Consider the following 21,611-nt stretch of genomic DNA (forward strand, 5'->3'; position numbering starts at 1 on the left):
CCTTCCGGACGAAGCGACCGTTCCCGACGAGGGGTCCGTGCCTTCTGACCCCGAACCCCTGACCGAGCTCGAAGACCTGCCAGAAATGGCCCAGTGGCACTGCGAAGGAGGCCCCTCCCGAGAAGAATTCTGCCAAGAACAATCCACCTGCCTGTCCCTCATTGGACCCCGACAACAGGCCGAGGCCCAAGCAGCAGGCGACCAGACTGGCAACCACTGGGTATACTGGGAAAACGGCCTCCTGTACAGCGAACAGAAGTCGGCTGAGTTGGGATCGGCCCGAGTACTAGTGGTACCCCTGCGCTTCCGAAGTCTCCTCCTGGGCCTGGCCCACGATGTACCCCTGGCCGGACACCTAGGCCAAGATAAGACCTACCAGCGACTCGTCACCCACTTCTATTGGCCCAAGATGCGAGCAAATGTGGAGGCCCACTGCAAATCCTGCCCCACGTGCCAGGCCAGCGGAAAGAGTGGGGGGAAGCGCAAGGCTCCGCTGCAACCCTTCCCAGTCGTCAGTACCCCTTTTGAGCGGGTAGGGATCGACATTGTGGGACCACTGGACCCCAAGACTGCCCAGGGCCACCGGTTCATCCTCGTCCTGGTGGATCATGCCACCCGTTACCCCGAAGCCATCCCTCTCCGCACCGTGACGGCCCCCGTGGTAGGCCGGGCCTTGATGGGGATCTTCTCCCGCGTGGGGTTCCCCCGCGAAGTCGTGAGTGATCGGGGTACGAACTTTATCTCCCGATACATGAGGTCCCTCTGGCAGCAGTGCGGAGTATCGTACAAGTTCACCACCCCGTACCACCCCCAAGGGAACGGCCTAGTCAAGCGCTTTAACAAGACACTGAAAGGAATGATCATGGGCCTCGCGGAACCCCTACGCCAGAGGTGGGACGTCCTCCTCCCATGCCTCCTGTTCGCCTACCGGGAGGTTCCCCAAAAATCCCTGGGGTTCAGCCCATTCGAACTGCTATATGGACACCCCGTCCGGGGACCCCTGAGCCTGGTCAAGGAGGGTTGGGAAACGACCCCCCGGGGGACCTCTCCGGATGTGTTCCGATACATCTTGGCGCTCCGCAACCAGACCCGGAAATTCAGAGAACTCGCAGAAGTGAACCTCGAGGCTAGTCAGGAAGAGATGAAGCGCTGGTATGACCAGAATGCTACGCTGGTCGAGTTTCAGCCGGGCCAACAAGTCTGGGACATGGCCCCGGAGAAGCCCTGCGCCCTCCAAGATAAATGGACTGGACCCTTCAAGGTGGTCGAGCGGAAGAGCCAAGTCACCTATCTCATCGATGTGCAGTCCCCGCGGAACCCCCTCCGGGTTCTCCACGTGAACCGCCTCAAACCCCACTTTGTAAGGACAGAATTGAGTTTGCTCCTGGCCACCGACGATGGGGCCGAAGAAGACACCGAGCCCCTTCCAGACCCCCTGGGGGCGAAAGAGACCGATGGTTCCGTGGAAGGGGTGAGACTATCAACCACCCTCACAGCCTAACAGTCCGCCGACTGCCGCCAGCTCCTAAGGCAGTTCGCGGACCTCTTCTCCCTAACCCCTGGGGTCACCAACTGGTGTGTCCACGACGTGAACACCGGCGACAGCCCGCCCGTGAGACACCGGGCCTACCGGGTCCCTGATCGGGTCCGAACCAGCATCCAGACCGAGGTAGCGAAGATGCTGGCCCCCGGGGTGATTGAACCCTCCGACAGCCCCTGGGCCAGCCCGGTAGTACTGGTTCCGAAAGCGGCTACCCCGGGTGTCGCCCCCGAACTGAGGTTTTGCGTGGACTACCGAGGACTCAATGCGGTCACCCGAGCGGACGCTCACCCTATCCCCCGTGCCGACGAGCTCATTGACCGCCTCGGGGCCGCTCGCTACCTCAGCACCTTCGACCTAACGAGTGGATACTGGCAGATTGCCCTCACCGAGGGAGCCAAGGAGCGCTCCGCCTTCTCCACCCCGGATGGGCACTACCGCTTTAGGGTGATGCCGTTTGGAATGAAGAATGCCCCGGCCACCTTCCAGCGGCTGGTGAACCGGGTCCTGTCCGGACTAGAGGGGTTCAGCGCAGCGTATCTCGATGATATAGCGGTATTTAGCTCCCAATGGACCGAACACCTCCAGCACCTCCGACAAGTCCTGCTGGCTCTGCGCCGGGCCGGCCTCACCATCAAAGCCAGCAAATGTCAAATTGGGCACGGCTCCGTAACCTATCTGGGGCACCAGGTGGGAAGCGGGCAGGTCGCCCCCCTCCAGCCAAAGATCGACGCCATCATGTCCTGGGAACCCCTCACGACCCAAACGGAAGTCCGGGCCTTCCTGGGCCTCACCGGGTACTACCGGAGGTTTATTAAGAACTATGGCAGCATCGCAGGCCCCCTCACAGAACTAACCTCCAAAAAACACCCCAAGAAAGTGTCGAATGCCAGAAGGCGTTCGACACCCTAAAAACCGCCATGTGTGCGGCTCCGGTGCTCAAAGCACCCGACTACGCCCAGGAGTTTGTGGTCCAGACGGACGCCTCGGAACACGGCATCGAGGCAGTCCTCTCCCAGTTCGACGACAAGGGCATAGATCGGCCCATAGCCTTCATCAGCCGAAGGTTGCTGCCCCGAGACCAGCGGTGGAGCACAATTGAGAGAGAGACCTTCGCAGTAGTCTGGGCCCTCAAAAAGCTACGGCCCTACCTGTTCGGAACACACTTCCGAGTACAAACGGATCACCGACCCCTGCACTGGTTGATGCGAATGCGAGGGGAAAACCCCAAACTGCTACGCTGGTCCATCTCCCTCCAGGGGATGGACTTCACGGTGGAACATCGCCCCGGGACGGACCACGCCAATGCGGACGGCCTGTCCCGATTCTTCCGCTTCAGCGAGGAGAACTCCCAAGTGGATGGGTAGTTCTCCCCGCCTTTCAGCTGGGGGGGGCCCGTGTGAGACCGGCCTCGTGGCGTGGGTCCTTCCGACCAGCCAGCTACCCTGCAACAACGCCGAACCTCGATGTCACAGCCTCCCGGCCCCCGTGGGCCAGCCTCCCGAGGGCCGGCCAGATCCCCAACACGCATGATCTGAATTTGGTATTTCTTCAATCTTCTATCCTTAATGCTTATTCCAGGTTCAGTCACAAGGTTTGTGCAGTGGGCTTTCTTATTGTTCCTTATGCCATGTAAGGTATGCATGCAATAGCCTTTCCGTTTTTTTGTATGAATTGTTTCTATTTCATTAATAGATAATGTGTGAAAGTCTTTTGATATTGATTTTCTTCTAGGGTTAATAGATGTTGCCTGTTTGTTACCTTTGAGAGTTAGAGACTTCCTCAGTACAAATTATTTCATGCATTTGTAGGAGTACAGTTATCTTCATTTGCAGTAAGGAGGATAAAAGTGACAGATGATTCTAGGGAGTGATTTTTGGCCTGACAGCTCATGGTGAAAGGAGTGAGTAGAAAAGGTGCTTCATCATGTGAGAGGAGACATTAAAAAAGGATCCAAGCTAGAGGGGGCACATGGGACCACATTGGTCTAGAAGGCCAAGAACCAAATGCTGGAATGGCTCGTTGTGGCAGTGTGTGTTGCACTATATGCCTGCTGGGTGAGCAGATACCTGGGTGAGGGAGACATGCAGACCAGTGGGGACTAGAGCTGTGCGGGGGGTGGATGTGGGAGTTTAGCTTTGGCCCAGTCTCCCTCATGTTGTTCAGCTCTCACTGTGGTGTTGCAATTCGCTGCTGATTGTCTCACCTACTAATGTCCCACCTCACAGCTGGCACACAGGAGTGGACTACATAAGAGTGGGCCTAGGGACATGCTTAATATGTAACATAATGAGTGCTGGTGGCCACAGCTCTGCTCAGAAGACCTCGGCCAGTACTATTAAAGGGCCCTGAACTAAATAGTAAGGTTTCATAGTCCTGAATTGGTCTCATGCCTCTTTAATCTACTGCTAGATACTTTCTGCCCCTTTATTTCACTCTTGCAGGCTCCTGCCTTCTCCCTAGTTGCTCCATCTTCTCTCCCTTCTTCCTTATCGATTTGTGATTTCCCCTCTCTTGTTCTTAGGGAATGTCCGATGAGGAAAAAAAGTGCTGGTGGACGGCACCAGGCCAAATTAATCACTGCCTACAGGCATTCACTGGCGATAGGCAGGTAGAGCTGTAATTTTGTTTTATTTTTAACTGTTTCTTTTTCCTTCCGTTATCATTCGCAGATGGGTTATATCTGATGGTGATCCAGAGTTTTGGCAGCTCATAAATAGGCTTCCTTCTCCGCGATCACCTTAATCTTTAAGACTAGCACTTCTTCTATGTTTCTATAGGCTTGTTCATCAGATGAAGGATGATGGGTGTAGGTAAAGCTATGTCTGATCCAACCCATGGAGATATATGATAATCTCTAATCCTCATATAGTGTAATCTCATTTAAAATTTATTTTTTCGAAATGAGTCCACATTCTCACTTTTGTATGATTTTATAAAGAAAAATCTGTCTTTATTTGAAATTATGATACTGCCAGCCAACACATGTTGCGAGGGGTATACCCTCTTCTTCAGGGCAGATAGTCCATATAAGTGATTACATCCTGAGAGTTCTTATATCACGAATCATTTTCTTGAAAATCAAATTGTTGATTGCCCCATTCCAGTATCATCAATCACGCTGCATTGGAGAACTCTACTCATTACTCCAGCGAACTCTACCCATTACTCCAACACACTCTACCCATTATTCCAACCAACCCTGACCATTACTCCAGCGAACTCTACTCATTACTCCAGCGAACTCTACCCATTACTCCAGCGAACTCTACCCATTACTCCAACACACTCTACCCATTATTCCAACCAACCCTGACCATTACTCCAGCGAACTCTACTCATTACTCCAGCGAACTCTACCCATTACTCCAGCGAACTCTACCCATTACTCCAACACACTCTACCCATTATTCCAACCAACCCTGACCATTACTCCAGCGAACTCTACTCATTACTCCAGCGAACTCTACCCATTACTCCAGCGAACTCTACCCATTACTCCAACACACTCTACCCATTATTCCAACCAACCCTGACCATTACTCCAGCGAACTCTACTCATTACTCCAGCAAACTCAACCCATTACTCCAGCGAACTCTACTCATTATTCCAGGAAACTCTACACATTACTCCAGCGAACTCTGCCCATTACTCCAGTGAACTCTACTCATTACTCCAGCAAACTCTACTCATTACTCCCACGAACTCTACTTGTTACTCAAGTAAACTCTGCCCATTACTCCAGCGAACTCTACCAATGACTCCAGCGAACTCTACCAATGACTCCAGCCAACTCTGCCCATGACTCCAGCGAACTCTACTCATTACTCCAGCAAACTCTACTCATTACTCCAGCAAACTCTACCCTTTACTCCAGCGAACTCTACCCATTACTCCAGCGAACTCTACTCATTATTCCAGGAAACTCTACTCATTACTCCAGCGAACTCTGCTCATTACTCCAGTGAACTCTACTCATAACTCCAGCAAACTCTACTCATTACTCCCACGAACTCTACTCATTACTCAAGTAAACTCTGCCCATTACTCCAGCGAACTCTACCAATGACTCCAGCGAACTCTACTCATTACTCCAGCAAACTCTACTCATTACTCCAGCAAACTCTACCCATTACTCCAGCAAACTCTACTCATTACTCCCACAAACTCTACCCATTACTCCAGCAAATTCTACCCATAACTCCAGCAAACTCTACCCAATACTCCAGCGAACTCTACCCAGTACTCCAGTGAACTCTGACCATTCCTCCAGTGAACTCTACCCCATTACTCCAGTGAACTCTACCCATTACCCCAGTGAACTCTACTCATTACTCCAGCAAACTCTACTCATTACTCCCACGAACTCTACTTGTTACTCAAGTAAACTCTGCCCATTACTCCAGCGAACTCTACCAATGACTCCAGCGAACTCTACCAATGACTCCAGCCAACTCTGCCCATGACTCCAGCGAACTCTACTTATTACTCCAGCAAACTCTACTCATTACTCCAGCAAACTCTACCCTTTACTCCAGCGAACTCTACCCATTACTCCAGCGAACTCTACTCATTATTCCAGGAAACTCTACTCATTACTCCAGCGAACTCTGCTCATTACTCCAGTGAACTCTACTCATAACTCCAGCAAACTCTACTCATTACTCCCACGAACTCTACTCATTACTCAAGTAAACTCTGCCCATTACTCCAGCGAACTCTACCAATGACTCCAGCGAACTCTACTCATTACTCCAGCAAACTCTACTCATTACTCCAGCAAACTCTACCCATTACTCCAGCAAACTCTACTCATTACTCCCACAAACTCTACCCATTACTCCAGCAAATTCTACCCATAACTCCAGCAAACTCTACCCAATACTCCAGCGAACTCTACCCAGTACTCCAGTGAACTCTGACCATTCCTCCAGTGAACTCTACCCCATTACTCCAGTGAACTCTACCCATTACCCCAGTGAACTCTACCCATTACTCCAGCGAACTCTGCTCATTGCTCAGTACTTCAGTGAACACTACAGGCGCCAGGCTTCCAGGGAATTTAGGTAACTATAACTTTGCTGCATAAATGGAGAGGCAGTCAGCTACATACCTGTACATTACCACTCTCGGTTCTCGGTATTACCAGGTGTAATAAAAGAGACTGGCAGTGCTGACCGGTACTGTCAGATACTGACTAGCTGCACCATTTTGTTTGAAAGGTCACTTCTCGACAAGGGGCGCAAAGCTTTTAATGGCAGAGCACCGGCTCTGCACAGTAACCAACGTGCACTCTGAAACATCTGGGTGGATGTTAAGGCAGATAGATTCGAAAGTGATGAACTGAGGTCTGAAAACGCTGCGGCATGCCGTAGAGGGCTGGGATGCAGAGAAGGACCAAAGAAAAAGCACCTATTCACAAATAGATTATGATTCTTGCCACTGGGTGGCAGTAGCTTCAAGAGTATAGAAGAACGCTGGAAAGAAAATCGTGGGAGGCAATTTAACCCAGTGAGATTTAAATGAAAGGAGAATATTAAAATAGGAAATTGACAGAATGAAAAAAGCACTATTCATGAAACAAGGAAGGCATTTACGGAAGAAACAGATGATCGGAATCCGCAGACTAATTTCTTGCTGGCGCCAGCTCTTTTTCCGTGACATAGACTACTTTTAGATCAATACAGTATTTCATATTGTTTTACTGTGATAAATATGATGGCATCTTTTACAGTGTTTAAATTGTTAAATGTCTAGACTACGTAATTGAACACAGATTTGACCTATTTTCGAGCCATAATTCAAAGCTCTGATGTGAAGATTTGTCACCCTTTGATTGATGTGCAAGTCACTTATTTTATGAGGAACGTTTCAACCGCTTACTCTATAAATAAACATTGACTTGAGAGTTACATTTCTCTTTTCAGTCTGGGTGCGATTGTCGTTATTTCCACTTTTATTATTCCCTGCACTTTTTTCCGTACTTAAGCACTTCCCCAGTTATTAAGCAAAGTAACATTAGCGTTAGAAAGTCTACCCAGAGAAAACTAATATGCGATAACAAATTAATGGGAACAACTATAGTGCAAATTAAAATTGTGAGCTTCTCACTTTTATTGTGGAGGTACGTCATGTTAAATCGGTGATTGCGAAACAATAGCGTTCACGTGTCAATATTTGTCATTTTTTATTTCAATAATTTACAGCATACGCAAAAACCTGACTGCTTTTTTGAAGATTACATCCGAATATGTTTTTCCCCACTAGGTGGCAGCGTATAACTTCAAACTTCCAGTGTACGTTAATTCCATTGGCCCCGAGTCCCCATCCTGCAGCCCTGTTCCTGCGACTTCGTCAGCGTCTGAAAAGCACATCGTCACCCCTCGGCCTCAAGCGGTGCATTTGACGGCCCCAACACGTCTAGTGAATGCGACAGGTTTGTAAAAATCGGTGCAAATAAATGTAACGTATCATCACCAACACTCCTGTGCTGTATTCGACGTTCCTGTACATACTGCTTAACAGACATCATCATTTCAAACTTCCTTGCAGAGCCTCGTTTAACCTAGTGAGGTCTCTTCTGTGGGATTCACTCGCCACTGAAATACGCCCTACATCCATCCCACTTTCAAACCTGCTTTGCAACGCACGATCTCAAGTCAGAAAGAAATAAAACATTTTTTTAGGTCGAGCATTTGAGACCTCTTGTATATATATATATATATACTTCAGTATATACATATATATTAGTATATACTTATATGTGTATGTACTTTGTGGGCTCTGGAGATCACCCTAGGACTTGTCTGCTTCTGCTTAAGGACTTTTTTTTCTGTTCAACTGCCTCTATTCAACTGTCTTAATAGAAAAGGTCCAGTAGAGGTCAGTAAAATCGCCATAATTGCTTTCTGCTGAGGGACTTTCTTTTCTTAAAATGTTTCTGCCAACTGCCTCTATTTAACTTTCTTGATAAAAAACGACCAGCAGAGGTCAGTAAAATACCAGAATCACTTTAGTATTCTCTAGATTCCAGTCCATAGAAATTGTCTTGCATGGGCACCCGTAGACAATAATATTTTTTTCAAACCTTGTATTTTCAGTGATATGGCCAACAAAGGCCCTGATTTTACATTAAAAACAGAGCTTTGGACTATACCATTTCCCGCTGAAAGGCAATATTTCTCTCCATGTGTTCCCATACCTGGCGTGTCACACAGTTTGGTGCTTACTTTTCCTCCATGTTAGAGAGCAGTAGATGTTTCAGCACCCAGGCTAATGTGCTGCACAGCTAAATACATATAAGGTCCCAAAGGCGAGACCGATTGCATTGCAAATGCTTGTATTACTTCCTCATCCTAAATCCAACAGTTCGCCCATCACCCCTACCCCAGTCAGAGGGGCGCGGCCAATGTAATTAAGGGCGTGGCTTAAAAACACCTATACTAAAAATCTGTGCTTATCATTGTGTGCTGCCCGACTTGTATTTTGCTGTTTCTGTCATTGCATTCAAATATATGATACTACAAGTAACATCACACCTACAACAAGTCAGGACTATTGGCTTTGTCAGCGGTTGTATAAGATATATAAGCAGCAACTATGGCTTGTATATAATATTGAAAAAGCTTCCGCTTAAAGCCCTGGTGGCACCACGACAATATTGCTGCTCCTGAGTTTCAAAAAGAGAAGGGAAATCCAGAGAGAAAATTACACTCTTTAAAGGATTTCCCTTCCCCTACAACGGTCACCTGGCATGACGTCATGCCGTAACTTCTCCACTAGTGAGAAGTGCAGTGAGAGCACGCGCACACGATGTGCCTGCTGTCACTGCAGTCCGGAAAAAACATGGACCGCCTGTGCCAGGACACAAAACAGAGCCCGATAGAGACCCGTTTCGAGACCCCCTTTAAAAAACTGCTGGTGCTGAGCACCGGTGAGACCCGGCCCACCTACAGCCCTGTTTTTATATATAAATATGAGCGGTCCCACCTGCTTCATTCTAGACTAAAACTGTTACCGTTCTGATGTGAGCAAATGTCACGCAGAAATGTGGCTAGGGAGGTCGTTGATTCTGTAGCTGTTTGTGACAGAGTAGTTCTCTGCCAGTACAATGTATGCATGCGTATGTGACACGTGCGACTCAGCCACCCCTCGTGTCAATCAGGGCCGGACTGGGAACCACAACCGGCCCTGGCAAAGAGCTCGGCCGGCCCCAATCCCCCCACCCCCGGGGGGCGGGGGTGCCGCCGAGCTCTTTGCCAGGGCCGGTTTTCGGCCGATTTTGTTGCAGGGCCGATTTTTCAGCTATGCTGCAAAAACAACCCTGTAACAAAAACGGCCCCCAGGGGCCCAAAACCGGCCCCCACTCGTGCGGCGCACCGGGGGATTACCCGGTGCCCGCTACGGCCAGTCTGGCCCTGGTGTCAATGCGTTCTCGTCAATTTCATTTTTCCTCACCCATCGATGTCAATCGGAAACTGCTTCTCTCGTGTGAGGGACTTCGGAATGAGGCCTAGTCCCATGGATTTTTGGGTCTTTTTCAGTTTAATTAAGAATGGAATATTCTCCGATTGCTTTATTACGATAGATGTTTCACTTTTTTTGGATTCAGAACATATTCTAAGAATATTGGAAATCTGAAATTCCTAGATTTTACCGAGCTCTCATACTTTGTAAATTGTATTTATGTTGATTTCCCCAGTGGAAAATGTGTATGAGTGAATAATACAGAATTGTATTTGCACATGTACTGTGCTACATTGGGGAAATATTTTTCCATGTGCCACAACCCCTCTCTACTTCCACAAAATGGAAGCAGCTTGCTTATATCATTCACACCAGTTACTGTACATGCGTTTCCAGGGTGCTGTACTCCATGGTAAGTGCTTTGGAATACCCAGTCACTCTCAGGTTTGTGCTTCCTCACTGTATTTTGCAGTCCACACTACTCCGGAAAAGCCTAATTTCTCCCCATGCTATAGTCATAAAAGTGAAAAATAATCAATCATAATAATGGATTCCCCTCTGCGCATTATACAGTTTTAATTCGATGTCCTTCTACAACCAAGTTCCACTAAAGTCCGCAAAACATTTAGTGAGTCATGCCAATTATTTTAGAAATTAAGTGAGAAATATTTCAAAATAGACATCTATGTATGTGTTTACTTAGACAACATGGTTTTGAAAAAAATAACATTTAATAGTTATGTAAGGCATGGGAGAGTGCAATCCGTATGTAGAAGCCTTTCTCTAGTTTCCTTTTACAGCTGAGTTGTGACGTCTCTAGTCACCTGCAGTCAGGGCCAGGCTGGGAACCCTAAGCTGCCCTGGCAATTGTCTCGGACCAGACCCTGGCGTGGGAGGGAGGGGGTGCAGTGCAAGTGTGAAGGACTCCTGCTTTAGATACTGGGGGCCGATATTGCAGCACCGATGCAAAACCGGCCCTCACCGACAAAACTGGCCCACACTGCTGCAAAAAGCGGCCCTCACCCTTCCGACCTACCGGGAAAACGCTGAATGCCCGCTACGGCCCTGCCTACAACAAAGAAATGTCATAGCTGCTATTCTGTGATAAGTCTTACCGGTTGAACTATGCAGGGACATTTTAAAGATTTCCCAGGCCCTGGGTCAAATGTATTTTGGTGTCCCTGTTCAGAACAGCTTTGAAGTGGAATGTATGATCTAATTACTGCTCTTAAATGGCCTCTTTGGTCAGGTCCTCGACACACTGACAGTTACACTGGTCCAAATTCTAAATGTGTTTCCATCTATTCAGGGATAGTGACATGTGTTCTCAATATTGTTCACTAATATAATTGCAAATAATCTCTGTGACCCTCTCTCATTTCGAATATGTGAGGTTTGTTTTAATCTAAAAGACAATTTTCTGGATGGTGCATGGTGTTGCAAACCAAACACAATGTTTCTCTGTAAAATTCCTGTAACAGACAAAACATTACCACATTAAAAATGTAAACACATTACCTATATTAAAAATAAATCAAAGAAAAACAGTATTTAAAACCATCTATGTTTAAGAATGATGTAAGGTCATCAGGGCAGGACTGACTGCAGAACAGAGCCAGCTCTAACGGCCCCCCCCCCAAAAGGCTGGGGCCATGGGCCAGCCCACTTTGCCCTAAAACATCTTCGGAAACATGAGGTCACAATGAGTCTGGAGCCACCAGCCTGGGTGACTTGCAGGTCATGAAGATCATTACAGCTGCAGTTTAATCTAGAAAAACAGGAACTGACTTGTCCTGTTTTTCTAAAATGAAAGTCCTCAGTAAAACAGAGATATTTATTTAAAAACAAATCCATTGTACCTTTCTACATAACCCGAGTCACAGCATTTTTAAATATGATTTATATTGGGCTGATTGATTGATTATCTTGTTTGCAAAATCATGAAAAAGCAAGACACCTGTGGTTTGTGGGAAGGGTGATGGTTGTGACCAAGTATAATAAGCAATAACATCATCTACTGTACATTAAAATGTACTATAAGTCATCTTGGACTTTCAAGAACTTATAAATGAACTCCGCGTTCGGCCTAATTGCCATATATGTTCATGTAACTCCTCGATCACTTGCAATATTCCCATAATGTATGGCAGGGGGTACTTTATCAACAAAATGGGTGGTAGAGGCACTCCGAATTTGTTTCAGAAACAAAGTTTTACTCGTTTAACACTTCTTCTCAATGGCGTGCTGTGGAGTGGATTCCAACAGTCATGGATTCCTGACACTTCAAACCTTCAATGCTAGGACCAGTAGGGCCCTAGTCTCCACGCACAGTTGCGTTCAGGACAATGCCTTGAAATAATTCTCAAAACTGTAGTTCATACTTAATCCAGCATTTGTAGTGAATGAATTAAATCAATGTCTCAGTGATTAAAGCAATTTATTCATTGCAAAAATATTCGTTAGTTAAATCTTCATTCAATCCTTCATATAAATCCAAATTACGCTCTTACAAGAAGTTCACTTTTTGTGAATGCCCAATGCATTTCGAGCCAGCCGGCTCTTCATCAGGGGCTACGTATCTAAAGAAATAAATAATGCATATTTACACATTGACCATTACAATGATGGCAAAAACATCAGTTTGCAAATACATGATCAAACTCAGAAATTCATAACAACATTCCATACTGAAACAACTAAGTGAATAAGTTGAGTGACCGCATAATGACCCAAAATGACCATCACCAAGAATGTTTAAATAAAGTTGTGTAGACGGTGAAAGAAGCCGAAAAAACTCAGAGAGACTGTTACCTTGTTGGGCAATAAACAACCGCTTTTCAAAACGAATGGATCAACCTGAAAACAGAACACACTAGAATGTCGTCTCTGAACGTAGAGAAAGAAACTGGCAAGAGAAATGAAGAGAAAATTCAAAATGAGAAATCTTACCGACACAGTACAACGTGGTCGATTCAATGAAAGGAACCTGTTCGACTGCTGGCTCAAAAAATCACCAGGTGAAAATCATGGCGGTATGTTGGGAGCATGCGCTTAAATCAGAGCATGTTTAGACATAAAAAAGGTGACTGAACAACGATACCTTACTCAAAATGGGAGGAACTATCTCAAAAAAAGTGACTAATGATACATGGACTATCATCAAAGGTAAAACTGGTTCCACTATAAAAATAAACGACATGACAAAGCGCAAAAGCCTGAATCAAAGTGGAGGTAATACTCGCGTGCATACTGTGCTACTGAAAAAATTTTTTTAAACAAGGTGGCTGGATGAATGGTGCCGCCATCTTGAAAGAGAGCGAAAAATGAACCTGGACATGAGAAAAATGGTGAAAAATTTAAAAACGTTAAAAAATAGTCGGAATGACCGGAAAAAATAAAACGTGTGTTGGTGAGGGTCACTGGTCAGGGTAATCTAACCCAAGAAGAAAGGTTGATCACATAGGTATATATGAATATGCAGTCCTATCCTGATACAAAAAAACCTTTGACACAAATACATCATAAATAACAAGCATAGTCTATTTTGTCATTAATGCCTTTCTCCATTAAGGTGTCCAAACGCTTAATCCAATAGGTTTCCCTCTGTAGGAGACTTCTGGTCAGATCTGTATCTTGACGTTGCTCTACTCTTTCTAGGACAGAGAATCTGAGTTGGGCGATACTGTGCTTCTCTTCATTCCAATGCATGGCCAAGCTGCTGTGTTTGTTGAGTGTTCTGATTGTACTTTTGTGCTCAGAAATCCGGGTTTTAATTTTTCTTTCGGTTTTGCCCACATACAACTTGCCACATGGACATTTGATGTAGTAGATGAGTTTATTTGAATTGCAATCAGAATTATGGTGAAGTCTGATGATTTCTCCAGTACATGGATGGTTTAATGTATTGCCGGTTATAACGTTATTGCAATGAATGCATTTATGACATTTACTCATTCCTTTGTGGGCAATGTTCCCTTGCTTAATGGGAGTATTGATGATTTCTTTGATGTTTTTTGCACGTTTATAAGCAAACATTGGGGGATCTTTAAAAATGTTGTGAAAGTCAGGCTCATTCTGTAACAATTCCCATCTTTTGACGATGATGTTCTTCACTTTACCGGATGCTGTGGAGAATTTTGATACAAAGACTTGTCTGTTTGTCTGTTTTCGTGGTCTACTTGTTAAGAGACTCTCTCTATTGAATTTGGATGCGCGTTGTTTAGCTGATTCAATCACTTCTGTAGGGTAACCCCTGGCAAGATACATCTGCTGTTGGAGTGATAAGTTCTTCTCCGTATCCTCTGCAGTAGAGCATATCCGTTTTATCCGCAAAAATTGGGACAATGGTAAGTTGTGTTTTAAGCTATTAGGATGGAAACTTTGGAAATGGAGCGCGCTATTCACATCTGTTTGCTTTTTGAAAACCTCCGTTTTTATGTAACCCGCTTCTTTGGTAAGGATGACATCAAGGAAAGATATTTTAGTCTGGTCAATTGCATGGGTGAACTGAATGTGTTCATCTATTTGATTTAGTTGTTCAATTTTACTTTCCAACATTTCCTGAGTGTTAATCCAGAGAATAAGAATATCATCAATGAATCTGCAATATAACAATAAATTTCCAGTCCATCCGGTATCTTTGTAGATGTAGTCTGATTCGAATTTGGCCATGAAAGTGTTGGCATATGCCGGCGCCCCGGCAAAGCCCATGGATGTGCCTTGCTGCTGCAAATAAAAATCATTGTTCCAGTGAAAATAACTGTGATGCAAACAAAAATGTAAAAGTTCCAAAATGAACACTTTATCTGCTCTGAGCGAAGATTGGCGCAGTAGAGCCCATTCTACCGCCTCCATGCCAGCTGAGTGAGGAATCGAGGTATATAAAGACTTGACATCTATAGTGCAAAAAATGATGTCTTCCATGAACTTTATTTTCTGTAGCTTAAGTAAAAAGTCTGTCGTGTCTTTGATATACGAGGGCCATTCTTGAACCAACGGTTGTAGGAAATAATCAATATAGTGTCCCAAGGGCTCGAAGATGGTTCCACAACCCGTTACTATGGGCCGCATCGGTGGGTTAAACAAGTTCTTGTGGATCTTTGGCAACATGTACAGGGTGGGTTTCCTTGGATACTCTACTGTCAGAAATTTTTTGGTGGTTTCACTGATCCATCCCATTTCCAAAGCATGATCAAGAATGCTTCCAAGCGTTTCCTTAAGCTCAAATATAGGATCTTGATCCAATTTCAGATAAGTTTGAATGTCTGATACGTGTTCTTGTACTGCATTGATGTAAAATGAGCGATCCATAAGAACAATTGCGCCTCCTTTATCTGCTTTTTGAATCTGTATTTCTGTATCCTTCTGAATTGATTTCAGTATATTTTTTTCTTGTAAAGTTAGATTAGAATTCTTCGCTTTCCTGAATTGTAATTTTTGTAGATCTTTCCTTACTAGATTATCGAATGAATCTATGATTTTATGCGAAACTGGTGCCTGGTATGTGGATTTGGGTTTGAATTCAAGAAACTCTTTGGTTTGTGTGTCTTCCTTGGCTGGTAATACATTTGTAAAAAAATGTCGTAATCGTAGGATTCTGGTGAATTTGTATAGGGCTAGTTCGCATTCCAGTAGATTGGTGTCATAAGTTGGCACGTATCCAAGGCCTTTGTTCAATGTTTGAATTTGTGCATTGGTGATTTCCTTTGAAGAAATGTTGACTACTAGATTTACTTCTGGCTCCTTGTGCGCCCTTGTTTTGTGGTTGCTTCTCCTGGTTTTGCGCTTTTTGATGGACCCGGTGGTTGACTTGTGTCCAGGTCCCTGGACAAAAAATGTGTGGATCCAGATGCTCCTGATTCTTCGATGATATCTTTGGTGATATCTGTAGTTGGTTCTGGACTGGGTAGTTGACTTTTCGCTGTGGGTCTGGTGGTTGTGGTGTCGGTGTCTGTGGCTATACTTTCTTCCGAGGAAGTATTCGTGGTTGGTTTTCTGGATTGTGGTCTTCTTTGTGCATAGACTTCCGCCCATGTATAAACTTCGTTGAGTTTATAATCCAACGTATCACGTTTATATTTTCGTAATTTACCTTCCTGTATTTCTTTCGTGTATTTGTCCAGTCTCATGTTGATATCATCTAAAGCTTTTTTGAGCTCATCATCATTCATTCTGGTTGATAAATTATGTTTTATTTCTGAAATCTCCTTGGCAAGTTCATTGATAACTTTGGATAATTCTTCTACTAACAATAAAATTAGATCAAGTGAACATTTGTTCAATATTGAATACCACCGTTCCATGAAATCTTTGTTTAGATGAAACCTGTATAGCATGGGTTTAATGGACATCCTCAACCCTCTTGGAATTCTTTTGGCTCTATGATATTGTATCAGGGTAGATGCATGAAGTCGTTGGTTCATTTCTCTCTTCAAAGAGTACTCTAACTGTTTTAATTGCTGGATGACCGTGTTGCCTTGCAAATCTGACGCTTTTACATCCTGTATCAATGCATATATTTCTGATGCTTGTTCTGTTGAATACGCTAGGGTACTAGCTCTGTTGTCTGTCAAACTTGAAATGGAGTCAAATGGCATGATTGGGTGCTCTCGTACCAGATGACTGTGATACTGAAACAACAAAATGGGTGGTAGAGGCACTCCGAATTTGTTTCAGAAACAAAGTTTTACTCGTTTAACACTTCTTCTCAATGGCGTGCTGTGGAGTGGATTCCAACAGTCATGGATTCCTGACACTTCAAACCTTCAATGCTAGGACCAGTAGGGCCCTAGTCTCCACGCACAGTTGCGTTCAGGACAATGCCTTGAAATAATTCTCAAAACTGTAGTTCATACTTAATCCAGCATTTGTAGTGAATGAATTAAATCAATGTCTCAGTGATTAAAGCAATTTATTCATTGCAAAAATATTCGTTAGTTAAATCTTCATTCAATCCTTCATATAAATCCAAATTACGCTCTTACAAGAAGTTCACTTTTTGTGAATGCCCAATGCATTTCGAGCCAGCCGGCTCTTCATCAGGGGCTACGTATCTAAAGAAATAAATAATGCATATTTACACATTGACCATTACAATGATGGCAAAAACATCAGTTTGCAAATACATGATCAAACTCAGAAATTCATAACAACATTCCATACTGAAACAACTAAGTGAATAAGTTGAGTGACCGCATAATGACCCAAAATGACCATCACCAAGAATGTTTAAATAAAGTTGTGTAGACGGTGAAAGAAGCCGAAAAAACTCAGAGAGACTGTTACCTTGTTGGGCAATAAACAACCGCTTTTCAAAACGAATGGATCAACCTGAAAACAGAACACACTAGAATGTCGTCTCTGAACGTAGAGAAAGAAACTGGCAAGAGAAATGAAGAGAAAATTCAAAATGAGAAATCTTACCGACACAGTACAACGTGGTCGATTCAAAGAAAGGAACCTGTTCGACTGCTGGCTCAAAAAATCACCAGGTGAAAATCATGGCGGTATGTTGGGAGCATGCGCTTAAATCAGAGCATGTTTAGACATAAAAAAGGTGACTGAACAATGATACCTTACTCAAAATGGGAGGAACTATCTCAAAAAAAGTGACTAATGATACATGGACTATCATCAAAGGTAAAACTGGTTCCACTATAAAAAAAAACGACATGACAAAGCGCAAAAGCCTGAATCAAAGTGGAGGTAATACTCGCGTGCATACTGTGCTACTGAAAATTTTTTTTAAACAAGGTGGCTGGATGAATGGTGCCGCCATCTTGAAAGAGAGCGAAAAATGAACCTGGACATGAGAAAAATGGTGAAAAATTTAAAAACGTTAAAAAATAGTCGGAATGACCGGAAAAAATAAAACGTGTGTTGGTGAGGGTCACTGGTCAGGGTAATCTAACCCAAGAAGAAAGGTTGATCACATAGGTATATATGAATATGCAGTCCTATCCTGATACAAAAAAACCTTTGACACAAATGCATCATAAATAACAAGCATAGTCTATTTTGTCATTAATGCCTTTCTCCATTAAGGTGTCCAAACGCTTAATCCAATAGGTTTCCCTCTGTAGGAGACTTCTGGTCAGATCTGTATCTTGACGTTGCTCTACTCTTTCTAGGACAGAGAATCTGAGTTGGGCGATACTGTGCTTCTCTTCATTCCAATGCATGGCCAAGCTGCTGTGTTTGTTGAGTGTTCTGATTGTACTTTTGTGCTCAGAAATCCGGGAAAACCAGGAGAAGCAACCACAAAACAAGGGCGCACAAGGAGCCAGAAGTAAATCTAGTAGTCAACATTTCTTCAAAGGAAATCACCAATGCACAAATTCAAACATTGAACAAAGGCCTTGGATACGTGCCAACTTATGACACCAATCTACTGGAATGCGAACTAGCCCTATACAAATTCACCAGAATCCTACGATTACGACATTTTTTTACAAATGTATTACCAGCCAAGGAAGACACACAAACCAAAGAGTTTCTTGAATTCAAACCCAAATCCACATACCAGGCACCAGTTTCGCATAAAATCATAGATTCATTCGATAATCTAGTAAGGAAAGATCTACAAAAATTACAATTCAGGAAAGCGAAGAATTCTAATCTAACTTTACAAGAAAAAAATATACTGAAATCAATTCAGAAGGATACAGAAATACAGATTCAAAAAGCAGATAAAGGAGGCGCAATTGTTCTTATGGATCGCTCATTTTACATCAATGCAGTACAAGAACACGTATCAGACATTCAAACTTATCTGAAATTGGATCAAGATCCTATATTTGAGCTTAAGGAAACGCTTGGAAGCATTCTTGATCATGCTTTGGAAATGGGATGGATCAGTGAAACCACCAAAAAATTTCTGACAGTAGAGTATCCAAGGAAACCCACCCTGTACATGTTGCCAAAGATCCACAAGAACTTGTTTAACCCACCGATGCGGCCCATAGTAACGGGTTGTGGAACCATCTTCGAGCCCTTGGGACACTATATTGATTATTTCCTACAACCGTTGGTTCAAGAATGGCCCTCGTATATCAAAGACACGACAGACTTTTTACTTAAGCTACAGAAAATAAAGTTCACGGAAGACATCATTTTTTGCACTATAGATGTCAAGTCTTTATATACCTCGATTCCTCACTCAGCTGGCATGGAGGCGGTAGAATGGGCTCTACTGCGCCAATCTTCGCTCAGAGCAGATAAAGTGTTCATTTTGGAACTTTTACATTTTTGTTTGCATCACAGTTATTTTCACTGGAACAATGATTTTTATTTGCAGCAGCAAGGCACATCCATGGGCTTTGCCGGGGCGCCGGCATATGCCAACACTTTCATGGCCAAATTCGAATCAGACTACATCTACAAAGATACCGGATGGACTGGAAATTTATTGTTATATTGCAGATTCATTGATGATATTCTTATTCTCTGGATTAACACTCAGGAAATGTTGGAAAGTAAAATTGAACAACTAAATCAAATAGATGAACACATTCAGTTCACCCATGCAATTGACCAGACTAAAATATCTTTCCTTGATGTCATCCTTACCAAAGAAGCGGGTTACATAAAAACGGAGGTTTTCAAAAAGCAAACAGATGTGAATAGCGCGCTCCATTTCCAAAGTTTCCATCCTAATAGCTTAAAACACAACTTACCATTGTCCCAATTTTTGCGGATAAAACGGATATGCTCTACTGCAGAGGATACGGAGAAGAACTTATCACTCCAACAGCAGATGTATCTTGCCAGGGGTTACCCTACAGAAGTGATTGAATCAGCTAAACAACGCGCATCCAAATTCAATAGAGAGAGTCTCTTAACAAGTAGACCACGAAAACAGACAAACAGACAAGTCTTTGTATCAAAATTCTCCACAGCATCCGGTAAAGTGAAGAACATCATCGTCAAAAGATGGGAATTGTTACAGAATGAGCCTGACTTTCACAACATTTTTAAAGATCCCCCAATGTTTGCTTATAAACGTGCAAAAAACATCAAAGAAATCATCAATACTCCCATTAAGCAAGGGAACATTGCCCACAAAGGAATGAGTAAATGTCATAAATGCATTCATTGCAATAACGTTATAACCGGCAATACATTAAACCATCCATGTACTGGAGAAATCATCAGACTTCACCATAATTCTGATTGCAATTCAAATAAACTCATCTACTACATCAAATGTCCATGTGGCAAGTTGTATGTGGGCAAAACCGAAAGAAAAATTAAAACCCGGATTTCTGAGCACAAAAGTACAATCAGAACACTCAACAAACACAGCAGCTTGGCCATGCATTGGAATGAAGAGAAGCACAGTATCGCCCAACTCAGATTCTCTGTCCTAGAAAGAGTAGAGCAACGTCAAGATACAGATCTGACCAGAAGTCTCCTACAGAGGGAAACCTATTGGATTAAGCGTTTGGACACCTTAATGGAGAAAGGCATTAATGACAAAATAGACTATGCTTGTTATTTATGATGTATTTGTGTCAAAGGTTTTTTTGTATCAGGATAGGACTGCATATTCATATATACCTATGTGATCAACCTTTCTTCTTGGGTTAGATTACCCTGACCAGTGACCCTCACCAACACACGTTTTATTTTTTCCGGTCATTCCGACTATTTTTTAACGTTTTTAAATTTTTCACCATTTTTCTCATGTCCAGGTTCATTTTTCGCTCTCTTTCAAGATGGCGGCACCATTCATCCAGCCACCTTGTTTAAAAATTTTTTTTCAGTAGCACAGTATGCACGCGAGTATTACCTCCACTTTGATTCAGGCTTTTGCGCTTTGTCATGTCGTTTATTTTTATAGTGGAACCAGTTTTACCTTTGATGATAGTCCATGTATCATTAGTCACTTTTTTTGAGATAGTTCCTCCCATTTTGAGTAAGGTATCGTTGTTCAGTCACCTTTTTTATGTCTAAACATGCTCTGATTTAAGCGCATGCTCCCAACATACCGCCATGATTTTCACCTGGTGATTTTTTGAGCCAGCAGTCGAACAGGTTCCTTTCATTGAATCGACCACGTTGTACTGTGTCGGTAAGATTTCTCATTTTGAATTTTCTCTTCATTTCTCTTGCCAGTTTCTTTCTCTACGTTCAGAGACGACATTCTAGTGTGTTCTGTTTTCAGGTTGATCCATTCGTTTTGAAAAGCGGTTGTTTATTGCCCAACAAGGTAACAGTCTCTCTGAGTTTTTTCGGCTTCTTTCACCGTCTACACAACTTTATTTAAACATTCTTGGTGATGGTCATTTTGGGTCATTATGCGGTCACTCAACTTATTCACTTAGTTGTTTCAGTATGGAATGTTGTTATGAATTTCTGAGTTTGATCATGTATTTGCAAACTGATGTTTTTGCCATCATTGTAATGGTCAATGTGTAAATATGCATTATTTATTTCTTTAGATACGTAGCCCCTGATGAAGAGCCGGCTGGCTCGAAATGCATTGGGCATTCACAAAAAGTGAACTTCTTGTAAGAGCGTAATTTGGATTTATATGAAGGATTGAATGAAGATTTAACTAACGAATATTTTTGCAATGAATAAATTGCTTTAATCACTGAGACA

General features: G+C 43.6%; 1 protein-coding gene across 1 annotated transcript in view; it reads left to right on the forward strand.

Annotated features, from left to right (window-relative positions):
- Positions 1-21,611, forward strand: part of CFAP47 (cilia and flagella associated protein 47) — a 2,697,962-nt gene that overhangs the window by 315,021 nt on the left and 2,361,330 nt on the right. Inside the window, exon 22 of the mRNA XM_085622577.1 lies at positions 7,809-7,977. Within this exon, the coding sequence (XP_085478703.1) occupies positions 7,809-7,977 (169 nt within the window). The remainder of the gene's footprint in view (positions 1-7,808; positions 7,978-21,611) is intronic.

The sequence above is a fragment of the Triturus cristatus genome, chromosome 8, assembly GCF_964204655.1.
Source record: "Triturus cristatus chromosome 8, aTriCri1.1, whole genome shotgun sequence".
Taxonomy (NCBI): Eukaryota; Metazoa; Chordata; class Amphibia; order Caudata; family Salamandridae; genus Triturus; species Triturus cristatus.